Source organism: Onychostoma macrolepis, chromosome 12 (genome assembly GCF_012432095.1).
Source record: "Onychostoma macrolepis isolate SWU-2019 chromosome 12, ASM1243209v1, whole genome shotgun sequence".
NCBI lineage: Eukaryota > Metazoa > Chordata > Actinopteri > Cypriniformes > Cyprinidae > Onychostoma > Onychostoma macrolepis.
The window spans coordinates 26,703,471-26,717,228 of NC_081166.1; the positions used below are offsets into that span (position 1 = coordinate 26,703,471).

Consider the following 13,758-nt stretch of genomic DNA (forward strand, 5'->3'; position numbering starts at 1 on the left):
TGGAAATGGATTACAAAGCAAAAAGCATTTAGTTGTGACCTTAATGAAAATAAACTATAAATGCTGGTCAGCAGGTGCAGGAAAATCTAGGGAATCACCTGAGGATGAACCAGACAGAAGCTGTAAACCAGCTAGATTTCAACAAATACATGTACGGACTCAGTTAAGGTTAAAAATGTAGCAGTTAAAGTCGCACATCATTGTCTGCCACCATCATGATATTTACATTGTTTATGAACCAAAAAGAAGGTGACTTAATCATTTTAACAGAGAAACCAGTAGTACTGTACACTGTAAAAATATTTTTTGAAGCTGTGAATAAAACAAATATTACTGGAGTATGTTTTAAAAGAAAATACTATTTCAGTTTTTTTCTACTTCAAAATTTCAAGTTTAATTCAGTGTTACTATGTAATTGTTTGTAAAATGTACTAGCAATTTTTAGTGTAGCAACATATTAAATGTGTTTTTTAATGTCTAATTGTAGGGGGTTTGGCAATTGTAAAAGTTTGGCAGTTGATGTAAAATACTGAGAAGCAAATGATGAGGAAATAACTAAAATAATTTTATAAAAATGATGGACTGGCTCTCAGTCCTCTGTGTTTCCCTGCCTACGGCGTGAGACTCCAGGAAAAACTCCAGCATCCCTGTGATCCTAGTTTGAAAACAGGATAGATGGAAAAACAAGGTTTGTGTACTTACCACTGCTATTACATGCAATGAAGCAGGCTGTAATTCACCCGCTCTCTCTGAACTTTAACACTGGTTCAATGCTGGGAACTCAGTGGCCTAAAGAGATGGCCAGATGACAGTCTGCTAACCACACACACACACACACACACACACACAAAACACTTTACTGTCTCAGTTTCTGATTTACTCAAAAGTTGTGGGAACAACAACTATCACCTAAATAATATCTACAAATAGTAATGTTTTAAAAAAGATTTTGTGCTAGTAAACATTTCTGAACAGCAAGACCGGTCAGCAATATTATTCTTTCTCCCATCAGTGAATATGCTTATGAAAGCTAAATTATCCCCATAACACAAATGCCAATGTATAGATCACTGGATTCCAAACTTATTAAGACTGGTTACCTGAGGTGAAGACATCTCAAGCTGGGGGTAAAAATAGAAGGTGTGAAACAAGTACAGCTATCTGGGCAGGGGCCACTGTGACACACAGAAAAAGTCATATGGAGCACAAGTCGAATGGAAAAAAATGGTCTTGATAAACACCTCTGTGAAAACACATCCACAAACAACACACGATAGCATGCTAAGACTGTAAACTCTACTAAATCCTGCTATGAGATGACGTGATACTGAAGAACTGCAATCTGAGACTGCAATTCAAACCTTTAAAGCATGAAGAGACGCACGTTTATCTTATCAAATTTATTCTATGAACATTTTAAATGCACATTGAATTAAATGTTGTCAAGTTATGATACAAAGAAAAGACAGCATTTGAGAAATACGCTTCTATCTGCAAAGTATATATACAGGCAATGAGGCGAGCAAATCCTATAGCACTGCAATGTCTCTCTTCTTGATAAAAATGTAAACAATAGAAAATTATTTGCATATTAACAATATCAATATGAAAACCAAAAGTTTTGTTTTTTTTCTCTCAACAAAAGTAATTCTCATTTTAACATATAGTAAACTAATGCTTTTTGGTAATAAGAGACCAAATCTAAAAACTATACAAGAGGTAAATATAAATATCTCAAAGTGCTTCATTTATGAGTTTTAAGAAATAAGACATTTGCAGTCACATTAAGACTTCAGAGGAACTCCATCATTAAATGTCTCTAATACATACAACTTCTAGCTATGATGACTCACAGGTAGTAAAACACTGAATATACTTTGGGGATTATTAACTTGATAATGTTTTAAAATGGCAAATTTTAAATTTTAAATTTAATGAAAGGAATTCAAAGGAAGGTGTAAACATCACAACCATATCTCCAGTAACAAATTTCAGCTAGATATAAATTAGGTAAGAATCATGTGTGGCATCTACTGGTCACTTCAGGCTCTTTTTGTAAAGAAGGGAATCAGTTATAAAGCAGTTGCAGGGTAATGCCTTTGCCTGGACAAAGAAAAATTATCTGATGCAACTTTGCAACAGAGTTATCAGGGGTACTCTAATTTTCACAAATTATTCATCAATTTATTATAATGGACACTATGATGCTCAGTTCACATCGAGCTTATTAGCGCTGTGCTGGCTGTGTGTCAAATACAGTTAAATGGATGGGATTATTCTAACTAGGTTTACTTAATTTCTGAATAAAACATGAAAACCACATTTACTTTACAGGCTTGGTAGATTTTCAGCATATTAGTTAAAGGGGTATGCATTTTTTCAAAAACATTTTAGAAAACTGAGTCGGGCCAGTACCAAAACAAACTCGTAGCCAATCAGCAGTAAGGGGCGTGTCTACTCATGATGCGAGGAGAGAGCGCTCATCAGTGCACAAGACGGACATTAGCTGAGTCGAGCGATGACAGAAAGATAGAGATGGCAGATAAAAAAACAAAAGAGGAAAACGTCTGCGGAACAAAAGAAGGTTTACACCGTGTCTACACCGGACATGAAAGGACTGTCAATACGTCATAAATTGAACGCAGCAGCAGTTTACTGTCGGGGATTTGTCGTGTTGCGGCGCGCTACATCCAGTGTAGGCAACATCACTGATTATAATGAGTTCTACAGTATTTTGTTGCACCACGCCGCTCGCGTCTGGTGTAGACACGGTGTTACGATAAGGCTAGAAGAAGGACCCGTGTAAATATCGGATCAGCTTTCAGCGCTGGAGAGAACTCAAGGAGTGGTAAGGCCTGCGATCGGGTGCCGAGGTTGCTTTGTTTCTTCATTTTTTCGTAACATTGGTTTTGCTTTGTTTCACAGAGCTAATTGTTGCCGTACGTATGTGTGGGGCGGAGCTATCAAAATAGGGGCGAGACCCTTTTGGGGTAGGGACGTGTTTGTTTTGGTGATTTCAAATATCAGCATTGGCTACCAGAAATCACTTACCCCACCTTTAAAGGTGCTGTATGTAGGATTTTGACTCTACTAAAGCATAAAAATACCATAATACGTTTGCAGATATTTAAGAAACATGCTAACTTAACATGCTTGTTTATCTGAAAAACAATGCTACAGTCAGTTATTCTCCTTTGAAAATGTGTATTCCGGCCCAGAATGTCTGTGTTTGTTATGGTTTGTGAAACCCGCCCACTGACAGTTTACCCAATTGTATTTCGGCACCGCGGGTTGCCAGTTCGTGGAAAACACAGCGTATTTAATTGTATTCATCGTCATGTGCGCTCGTTCCTGTTGATGTCGTTAATCTGGCAACCTGCGTGTGCGTCAAGTCTGAGGAGGAGGGGCCGGGTGAAAATAACCGTCTCCAATATTTTGAATTTGGACTGCAATACCTAGTTCAACCACTCGGTGTCAATCCTACATACAGCACCTTTAAATAATCTCAAGTGAAAATCTAGCTGTTTTGACTACCAGGGCATTAAAAGGAATTGCTACATGCTTTCAATGCTTCAAGTTATATCAATTACAGAATATTTGTTAAAAATGTATTGTATAGTATAGTCACTGGGGACTACAACTGCACTGTATATGTTTTTCATAGTGGCACATTCCGCTCAAAGTGACTCTGTACACCCCACTGAAAAGGATCAGTTTCTGGTCTACTCGTTCCACCATTCTGCTGTAAACTGGTAATCCATGAACTGAGAATATAAATAGTTCAGTAGACTAAACAGACTCTGGACAGACATGTTAGAATGATGGTCAGCACCAGCAGTTCTCGTTCCTAATAGTTCTGAGATCTGTGCAGCTAAACATTATACTGTAAGTAACATATCAGATTTTATAATTCAGTAGTTTTTAAAAATTATAAGTGTTTAACAAGTACTGTAGTGAATTCTTTGATCATTATTGAATTATTAAGTGTGCGGGAGATATAAATAATGATACATCTTGTAACAAGTATTCAAAAAGATGATTTAGGACAAGGTAAAAACTATGATGAACCTGTAAAATGGGAGCTTGTTGAAAAAAAACTGTGCTTTAAACAATCCAAAGAAATGTACCATTGTCACCACATTCCGTAGTCACATATAGTAGAATTACTGGGTGCTAGCATGCAGGGGACGAAACAGCTACATTAAAATTGTGATTTCTTTTTCACCATGAAAATGTTTTCTTTTTTTGCAAAACACACTTTTGCGAACTAGTCCCAGATTTTTCACCCGAAAGGAACCAAACAAGTGCACAAAGATACTAAATATTATTAATTATTTCCAAAAGGCTGAACTCAAAATTCATCACTGCAACGGCGGCAAAATTTCAAAGTGGCTGTGGCCACTTTCACTTAAATGGCTGTAACTCTTGAATGGAATGAGATATTTTCACCAAACTTGGCACATTTGTGTATGGGTTCAGTCTGAGGTCATGTGAAAAAATTGCAGCACTTAGCCACTTTGTGGCACTATAACAGGAAAAAAAACCGCAAACATATATTTACGTTTAAGGGCAAAATAACCTGGCTAAGTTATGACAAATATACTGGGAAATTTCTAATTGGGATCAAATAAAATGAATCCTAAATGAAACAGGTCTTTACAAAAGTTTAAATAATAAAAAAACAGTACTCCCAAGAAATAGCATTCCAATGCTGTCACACTGTAGCAGTCCTGTGTAATCCTTTAAGCCGTCTTGTTTTTGGAGCATACGCTGTTCAGTGCGTGCAGGTGATGCTCCATTTTACATCACAAGGATTATCTCAGTCCACAGGCATTGTCCACCAGTTATACTATTGACTCTTTTATTGTTGCATTCTCTAAACTGCAGAGGTCATGCGTCGTGGGTGCAGACCGGAGGATCACCTCACTTGTGAGCTCCACTGGAAGTATGAGTTGTCCCTGTGGTCGAGGGTAGGTTACTGATACTCTGTGCTGCGTGACCGAGGTGGGCTTGGGCGGCTGTTCATTAGGTGGCATCGGCCTAGCCTGCAGCTCAAGAGCCATGGCAAGTTCTGGATTGCTGCCATACAGGGCATCCATTTTCCTTGCAATTAACCCTTCGGTTTCAGGAGGTTCTTCATCGTTTTGACTCCTGACTTTCCTCTTTGACCGATGCATGAAGCATGCATACCGGATAGCACGTTTGAGGAGATGTCTACGGTATGTTCGTTGAACCGCAATAGCTGCGCGCTCTTCCTCTTTCCTCCTGAGAGTGGTGGTGATTGGCTCGAAGGAGGCAGATGTGGGATTGTTCATTGTGAACTTGGCTTCAATGCTCTCCTCCATGGCAGCCATCTCAATCGTGTCACCAAGAACCTCACGGGTAACTGCCAAAAGAATATCCAGACAGTGGATTTTGTCGCCGGTTACAATGGGTAGATCCATGGTGATTAGTTTGAGGCGGTTGGGTTTGGCAATTCGTAAAGGCTCCTGCAAGGCATCGACAAAGTCAAACAAGCGGCTGTACTCTATGAACTGTGTACCATCAACGTCAAACTTTTCCCATGTCTCGTCGAACATCTCAAAGTCATCCTCACAGAGCGGGTCTCCACTCTCCTCTTGAGCAACGTTGAAGTTCTCAAGAATGATAGCAATGTACATATTCACGACCACCAGGAACGACATGATGATGTAACTGCAGAAAAACATGATACCCATGCCAGGATTCCCGCAGTTACCCCGAACGTCTGTACCAGGGTTCTCTATGTCAGGGTCACAGTCTGGAGGGCCGCTGTTCAGAATAGGTAGCAGAAGCCCATCCCAGCCTGCCGAGGTTGTGATCTCAAACAGGCAGATGATGCTGCCGCCAAATGTTTCAAAGTTGAAGATATCGTCGATGCCTGCCTGCTTTTTTACATAGGCAAAGTTAGACATGGCAAAGATGGAGAAGATGAACATAATGAGGAACAGAAGCAGTCCGATGTTGAAGAGGGCAGGAAGTGACATCATCAAGGCAAACAAAAGAGTCCTAATGCCTTTTGCTCCTTTGATGAGACGTAGCACACGGCCGATTCTGGCGAGCCGGATGACACGGAACAAGGTGGGAGACACAAAGTACTTCTCAATGATGTCTGATAACATCAGACCTTGGGAAAGAAGAAATATGGGTTATTATAAACTATTTAGTGTAGTTATAGTAGTAAAGTATACACTGGGGCGCTATACACTTATAGAACTTTTAGTATCTAGTTTATCCAAATCAGTAAAATACATCATGACAAGCTATAATGGCAGAATGTTTGACAACTATAGGCTCATTGGAAAAACTTGGCAAAACTCCAAAAGGTACAAATACAGTTAATTCACTACAGGTTCCATTTGAAACGATTAATAAAGGCTTATTTTCACGTGGTTCCTCGCACAGTACTATGTTATTATGACCCCAAAACTCTTTTACCACAGTGTATGATTTGTAAACAAATATATTTTGATGTCTGCATCACATAACCAACTTTTCTGATGTAGTAAACTTCCTCGAACTAAACTCGCACCCAGTAGCACTGCAGGTGTGAAGCAAATCGCTTGGAACACAAGTCATGATAAAAGCTTAAAAACTTGTAGAATCAAGCTTAAAATGGCATGGTTACTTCAGCAAATGCAGGTTTTGTTGTTTTTGGTTAAGTTTAGAGTAGGTTTTTGTGTATGTTGTACATTATTTTCAAACACAATAGAGCATTAGCCCTGTTTGCGTCACTTTGATATTTCACTTTGAATGTGCCACAGAACACGCAAGAGGAAACATAAGATAATTTTTCAGAAATGTCACTGCAGACATGTTTTTTTTTTTTCAATGAGCCTGGGTTGTTCTACACTTACCTGCTACAGAAAGGATGACCACAACAAAATCAAAGACGTTCCAGCCGATAGTGAAAAAGTAATGTCTGAGCGCAAACATCTTAAGTATGCATTCTCCTGTGAAGATGACGATGAAGAACAAATTGATCTGGTACAGGATATCTTCTTTCTCAGCACTCTGGTCATCTGTCTCTATCATCATGGTCACCATATTGAGGCAGATTAGCACCATGATAAAGATGTCAAAGAACTGTTTTGTTATGAAGTCAAACACCACACCCTGGATCTTGTTCTGTTAGGAGAACAATGTAGTGGATTAGTTTTTAAAAACCTCAAGAGATCTAATGCTGATATTCCAAAAAAAAAAAAAAACATTTGTTGAAAGTCAATTAGTTATCAAATGTCGAATGGTTCATACCGATGGCCTAGGGATAGGTTTTGCAGGTTTTTTTGAACCCAACTTCTTCATGGCATTGTAGTACTTTTTTTGCTCCTCCGTCATGAAAATGTCTTTCCCTCCAAAGTGCAGAAGAAACAAATATTAATTATTCTTTCTGGTAAAGATTCAAATGTACAACACAAATTAAAACAATTTGGAGTTTAGTTTAAAATAAATGCTTATCTTGGACTTCTGCTGATTGAAGTTGTCAATGATGACACCAATGAAGAGGTTGAGAGTGAAAAAGGAGCCAAAAATGATGAAAATAACAAAATATAGGTACATGTAAAGGTTGATCTCATATGATGGCTGCTCATCCACCTAACACGGAAAATAATCAATGAATGCCACAATAAAAGTCACACTAGGCTTTTAAACACTAAACAGAAATAAGTTCAATAATTTAGGAACTGACATTGTTCTTTAAAAATAAGCTGTTGAACAGGCAACTCATTATTCATTTTATTAATCTTTACCTCCACTACAGAACTCAAATCAATGGCATGACTTTGATGTCAAGACGTTTGGATATGAGAACCAACAAAGTTTGATTTTACTGACTTACAACCTTTGCCACAGGGACCATATTTGTACTTTTGGGGAAGAATTACTTACATTTTTTGTTGATTGATTACACAAAGCTATCAAATGGCATCAAAACACTTACAATATGTGACCCTGGACGACAAAACCAGTCTTAAGTGTCAATTTTTAGAAATTGAAACTTATACATCATCTGAAAGCTGAATAAATAAGCTTCCCATTGATGTATGGTTTGTTAGGATATGACAATATTTGGGCAAGATACAGCTATTGTATACAATTGCTATTGTAGATTACAGATTGAAAATCTGTAATCTTAGGGTGCAAAAAAATCAAAATATTGAGAAAATCGCCTTTAAAGTTGTCCAAATGAAATTCTTAGCAATGCATATTACTAATCAAAAATTAAGTTTTGATAAATTTACAATTTACAAAATATCTTCATGGAACATTATCTTTACTTAATATCCTAATGATTTTTGGCATAAAATAAAAATAATTTAACCCATACAGTGTATTTTTGGCTATTACTACAAATATACCCCAGCGACGTAAGACTGGTTTTGTGGTCCAGGGTCACATATAGTGCTCAAGTTGTATGGACTACTTTAATGGTTCTTGTATAGTGCATTTTTTATCCCTTTTAACACTATAACCAGTTGTATGAAAATAAGATTCTTCATTTTAATTCTTTAAAATGTTTGTTTCTATCTAAAAACAGCAGCATACAGGTTTAGAAAGACATGAGAGTGAGTATATAATGGTGGAATCTTTATTTTACTCTAACTGAGAAATTTGCTTATTAATTGGACACCACTTTGCATACAATCAGCGTGGATACCATATCCGAAAGTTGTTGACTATTTACTGTATTGTGAACTTGCAACATGCGTGCCTATACTACATTATATTCATTCAACTGCATTGTAGCAGTTGTACAGATGGAAAGATTGTCATTCACGTACCTCTCGAGAATCCACTGCAGCATACATGATATCCATCCAGCCTTTAAATGTGGCCTGTGTGGAGAGAAGTATTTTCTGAATATCAGCATGTCATATAAAACCCATTTATTCAGTATGGATTTGTGCTGAGTTACCTCTCTGTCCTCTGATACATAAAAAGGAAAGGACATGATAATACAGTTCGCTGACTGTAAATACTCTGACATTACTGTACTTGGTGTCTGCACTAAATTTCTCTTTTTATTGAATTTTTGTTAGCTTAGTTTAAATAAATACTTTACTCTTTTGAGTTCTGAATTTGCTTGATCTTTTTTTTTCTGCAAATGAACAAGCAAATATCATCATGTTATGACTGTTAATGGTTGCATGTGTACCATATGTAATAGAATGAACTCTACAAGTCATAATAAACGTACAATTTGCAGTAGAGAGAGGTAGCCGAGTCCCACATTGTCATAGTTGACCTTCACGTTGACCCAGTGCGCCTCATTGGTGTGCATCAGGGCCATACAGTCACTCTTGTTGTTGACCACATCCATGGGGAAGCGTTCCTCTGTGGTGGTGTTGATGCAGTAGTAGAACTTTCCAGCAAACAGATTGACTCCCATAATGCTGAAGATGAGCCAGAATATCAGGCACACCAGCAGCACATTGAAAATAGAGGGAATGGCACCAACCAGTGCATTCACTACCACCTGTATGGGACATAAATACAATCTGGAATTAGAGACAAATGAGTAACTGATATTTGTGCAAATACTTATTTTAACTTAACTTTAAAGTTAACATTTAAAGACATGTCACTCAGAAATGTAAAAAAACATACAGTATAAAGTTGATTTTTACATAAAGTAAAATATTCTGTCCTTCTGGATGATTAAATAAAAATGGTTCTAAAAGTCATTCTAGCTTTAAAGAATTTCTATTTATAGAATTTGAACCTTTTTTAACTCTTGTGCTTTTCCTAATCTATTAAAGTGTTAAAATTCTAAATATGAATTTCTAACTTCGTCTTTTTCAACTTAAACTGTCAAAATCAGGAAAATGCTGCATTTTTAAAAAGAATCACCTTTCCGATCATTTGGTATTTATGTGGATAAGTGTTCCTCTTCTCAACCCTGCTGTCATTACCATAACACCAATCCTTTTATTGACTGCTTGCTAACTTGTGTCAGCAAGTCCAAACAAATAATGCTATTTTCCACTCCAAAAAGTGAACTTCAGCTTTTTATTTCATTTGAAGAATCACTGACAAATGCACAAATGAAGAATCGTTTCTTACCCTCATTCCTTCAAATCTTGACAGGGCTCGAAGGGGTCGAAGAGCCCTAAGTGTTCTGAGAGATTTGATTGCTCCCAGCTCAGAATATCCCAATAAATTGGCTGTTAAACTGACTAGTGACACCTGAATAAAACAGCACGTGATTAGTACACACAGACTTTGGCATCTGACAAGTATTTGCTTATAAGGGTAAAGCTTTGGCAAACGTCAAAAACGTAAACTCACATCCACAATGAGGAAGTCCAGCCAGCACCACGCATTAGTGAAGTAAGTCTTGAAACCATATGCCACCCACTTTAGAAACATCTCCACTATGAAAATGTATGTAAAGACTTTATCAGCATACTCCAGGATAATCTTGATCACTCTGCGCCGCTCAATGTTGATATCCTCAAAAGCCTGACAGAATAAAAGTTGATGCATCAGACAAACATTAATGGATTAATATTCACAGATGTAATAAAGTGACTACATGCAATTTACTAAGCATTGGCTCAGTATTGACAGACACACCAGTGCTCCACTACTAAGGAGGATCATAAAGATGATGAAGGTTTCAAAGTAGTCATGCTCAACGATAGTGAAGCATGTTCTTCGAAGGTTCCACCACTTCTTCCCCCATCCTTCTGTAATGTCTACATTCAAACATGTAAATCGCTTAACACAACCTAAGTAAAAAGAGAGAAAAATAAATAAGATATTTCTGGCCTTGAAGTGATGCCTTGAGCATTAACATTCCTGATGAAGGAAAATGCATGCACACCCTCTGTGAAACAGGGCTCTGGCTCTTCAGGCTCTGGTTCTTCTTCCTCTTTAGGCTCAGGCTCAGGTTCTGGAGGCCGGTAGTCCACTGTGCTACAAACTGAAGAGTCGTCATCATTAAGAGTGGCCTGTGCAGAAAAAAGATGTGAGATAGAATGAAAAACAAATGTGAGAGGAACAAAACAAAGTATTAAAGTAATATTCCCTGATATTTTGAGACTAAAGAGTCTGAAGTATTGGCACTTGTGATAATTTAATTTCTAGCAATAAGCATTAAACAAAAATCATTGATATATATTGATATAAATATATATAAATTATGATACTTTTTAAATGATAAAATTTTATAAAGTTTATTTAAAAAAAAGTATTAACATATTAAAATTTATTCAGTTTTAAAACACTGGGTAATAGGGTATAAATTACTTATATATATATATATATATATATATATATATATATACATATATTTGCCATGAATTAAAAAAAAATGTTTGATAAATTCTTTTAGAACAACTTTGCTAAGGGTTGAATGATAGAGCCTGATGAATGCAGTAGATTTTGTGTAAAAAAAAAAATAACAAAAAGAGAATACAATTATTTACTTAATTATGTTTCTTAAATTATGTTTGTAATTTGGTGTCACAATTTTAGGAATGTTTTGTTATTTAAAGCTGCAGTCTGTAAATTTTGCCTCTTTGTCACCATCTCGGTTTGAAAACCTGGAATTGCAGCTGGGTGCGGAATTATCTTCCGTGCGTGGGGTTGTGCAGCGGCACGGCTCCAGCGAGAATGAATCTAATGTTTTGAGGAGTATGTGTGTCAATCTGTCAGTCACCGCACCGGTATAGATACTGTACTTAGGAATCACAGATTCTACCCTACGTCTTGGAATATATGACCCAAATAAGAATTTTCACCGTATATTGCCATCTGAACAAGTAAGTAACAAATCTGCCACCTTTGTTCTGACCAACTGAGAAAAAAAAGCATTACAATAAATCTCGCTACCAATGGCAATTAAATCTAACAATCGATTAGCTCATATCACATCAAACCGTGCAAATTATTATTACTGTTATACTTTATTCTCAAATGATTAATGTTAACAACATCAGCATTTCGTGACAATGAGTATAGTGTGTATTAGCGTGTAGATTTCAATTTCTGTACAGTGTAATCTAATTGTCATCCCATTCGAATTTCATATTAAAAAATTCTTTTAATCCAAAAAGCAAACTATGCTCCCTTCGAACTAGTTTTCTTTAAAATACAAATCTTGTGTAATCCCAGGCTATCTGTAATCAGAAGCGCATTTAAATCTGGTATAAAATTTTAATTCAGTCACATGTGTTTCATAAATACATAATCCTTTCTGGATTACAATCCGCCATCAAAATGATACATTTAATTATTCTAGCTGCTGTGAGAAAAATTATCCGCCACCTGCAGGATCCTCACATGCGATAGCCTACTAGCTGGGACAATTTCTTTATGTTTACAGACGTGACGTAATGACGCAGTGCCATGCTCGAATTTCCCACGGAAACCTACCCGTACCACTCAAATTAGAAAACATTATTATAAAATAACCGTTGTGAATTGGGCTAAGAACACTGGCTGGTTATGTACTTGCTCAAATATTGATTTCGGATCATTTTTAAAGGTACAATATGTAAGATTTTCATAATAAAATATCCAAAAACTACTTGCAGTGTTATATATTTTATGCAGTTGGGTATTTATGTTATTCCAAAAGTTCCCAAAGATTTGTAAATCCAGAGAAATTCCAATTTTAAATAATGACTCGTCCCTGGACATTGTCGCCGATCAATGACGTAATATCCGCATATCCTCAGTTTCCGCTTGTAGAAACTATGGCAACACACAGATACAAATGCTGTGGTACAGTTAAACTAAATCCATTATGTCTGTCGCGACAATGCAAATGAAATGAAAAGTGTTGACTGCAGCATTAAATCGAGATCTGCTCAATGTTGTCACGGGATGGTCGAGAGATGAGGCGAGGACTCAAGTGCAGGAGAAAGTGGGTCTTTTAATAATAAAAAGAGAACAAAAACCACCTCAAGGGGAAAACAGGCAGGCAGGCAGAGACCACAGCACATGTAAACGAACCCACACACGACATGAAACGTCTGACATAAAACAACGACACAGCACAGGACTGCAGACACCAGGAGACTATATGGGGAGCCAAACGAGGAGGACACAGGTGAAGGAACTGAAACAATAATGAGATAACAAGGAGGGCGGGTCAGACAATAGACAGGAGAGCACATGGCACAAACAACAAACAATAAGCCATGTGCTGACACACACAGTGACATCTGGTGGCCAACCGGGCACACCAGCAGGGCCGTGACACAACCCCCTTTAAGGAGCGGATTCCAGACGCCCACACACTAAAACAGAAACCAAAAAATGTCTGGGAGGGAGGAGGGCCGGAGGCGGATCAGGGGGAGAGATGGTGGGCCAGGCCCATGTAGCGGCAGAGGGGGACCTGGGCACTGAGGCAGCGCCGGCGGGATGGGGACCCAGGGCAGAACCAGCGGCCACCACAGCAGTGTGTGTGGAGCTGCCACCCTGAAACAGGCAGTGGCTGGCTCCGCTGCTCGGGGCCTTGTGAGCGGGCGCTGCCGCCTCGGGAGGATCGTGAGAGGCCACCGCCGCTTCGGGAGCTCTGTGAGCGGGCACCGCCGCCTCGAGAGGAACGTGAGAGGCCACCGCCGCTTCGGGAACCTCGTGAGCGGGCACCGCCGCCTCGGAAAGGCCTGAGATGAGCCCGGCCCCCTCGGAGAAAAGCTCAGCGGACACCACCGCTCGGGAGCTCTGTGAGCGGGAACCACCGCCTGAACCTCGTGAGCGGGCACCGCCGCTTCAGGACGATCGTGA

The 13,758-nt window shown here is 38.3% G+C and overlaps 1 protein-coding gene across 6 annotated transcripts in view; it reads right to left on the reverse strand.

The window, feature by feature from the left end:
- Positions 1 to 739: 739 nt before the first annotated feature.
- scn4aa (sodium channel, voltage-gated, type IV, alpha, a) overlaps positions 740 to 13,758 on the reverse strand; it is a 52,859-nt gene continuing 39,840 nt past the window's right edge. For 5 of the 6 annotated variants that reach the window (XM_058793186.1, XM_058793187.1, XM_058793183.1 and 2 more), the window contains 11 exons: positions 10,847 to 10,973; positions 10,597 to 10,751; positions 10,309 to 10,482; positions 10,084 to 10,206; positions 9,218 to 9,496; positions 8,802 to 8,855; positions 7,477 to 7,614; positions 7,273 to 7,377; positions 6,876 to 7,146; positions 1,101 to 6,145; positions 740 to 813 (listed from right to left, as the gene is read on the reverse strand). In XM_058793186.1, the coding sequence (XP_058649169.1) occupies positions 4,845 to 6,145; positions 6,876 to 7,146; positions 7,273 to 7,377; positions 7,477 to 7,614; positions 8,802 to 8,855; positions 9,218 to 9,496; positions 10,084 to 10,206; positions 10,309 to 10,482; positions 10,597 to 10,751; positions 10,847 to 10,973 (2,727 nt within the window). In that variant the 3' untranslated portion in view covers positions 740 to 813; positions 1,101 to 4,844. Of the gene's footprint in view, positions 6,146 to 6,875; positions 7,147 to 7,272; positions 7,378 to 7,476; positions 7,615 to 8,801; positions 8,856 to 9,217; positions 9,497 to 10,083; positions 10,207 to 10,308; positions 10,483 to 10,596; positions 10,752 to 10,846; positions 10,974 to 13,758 lie in introns of all 6 variants that reach the window. The other variant, XM_058793185.1, reaches the window with a different exon arrangement.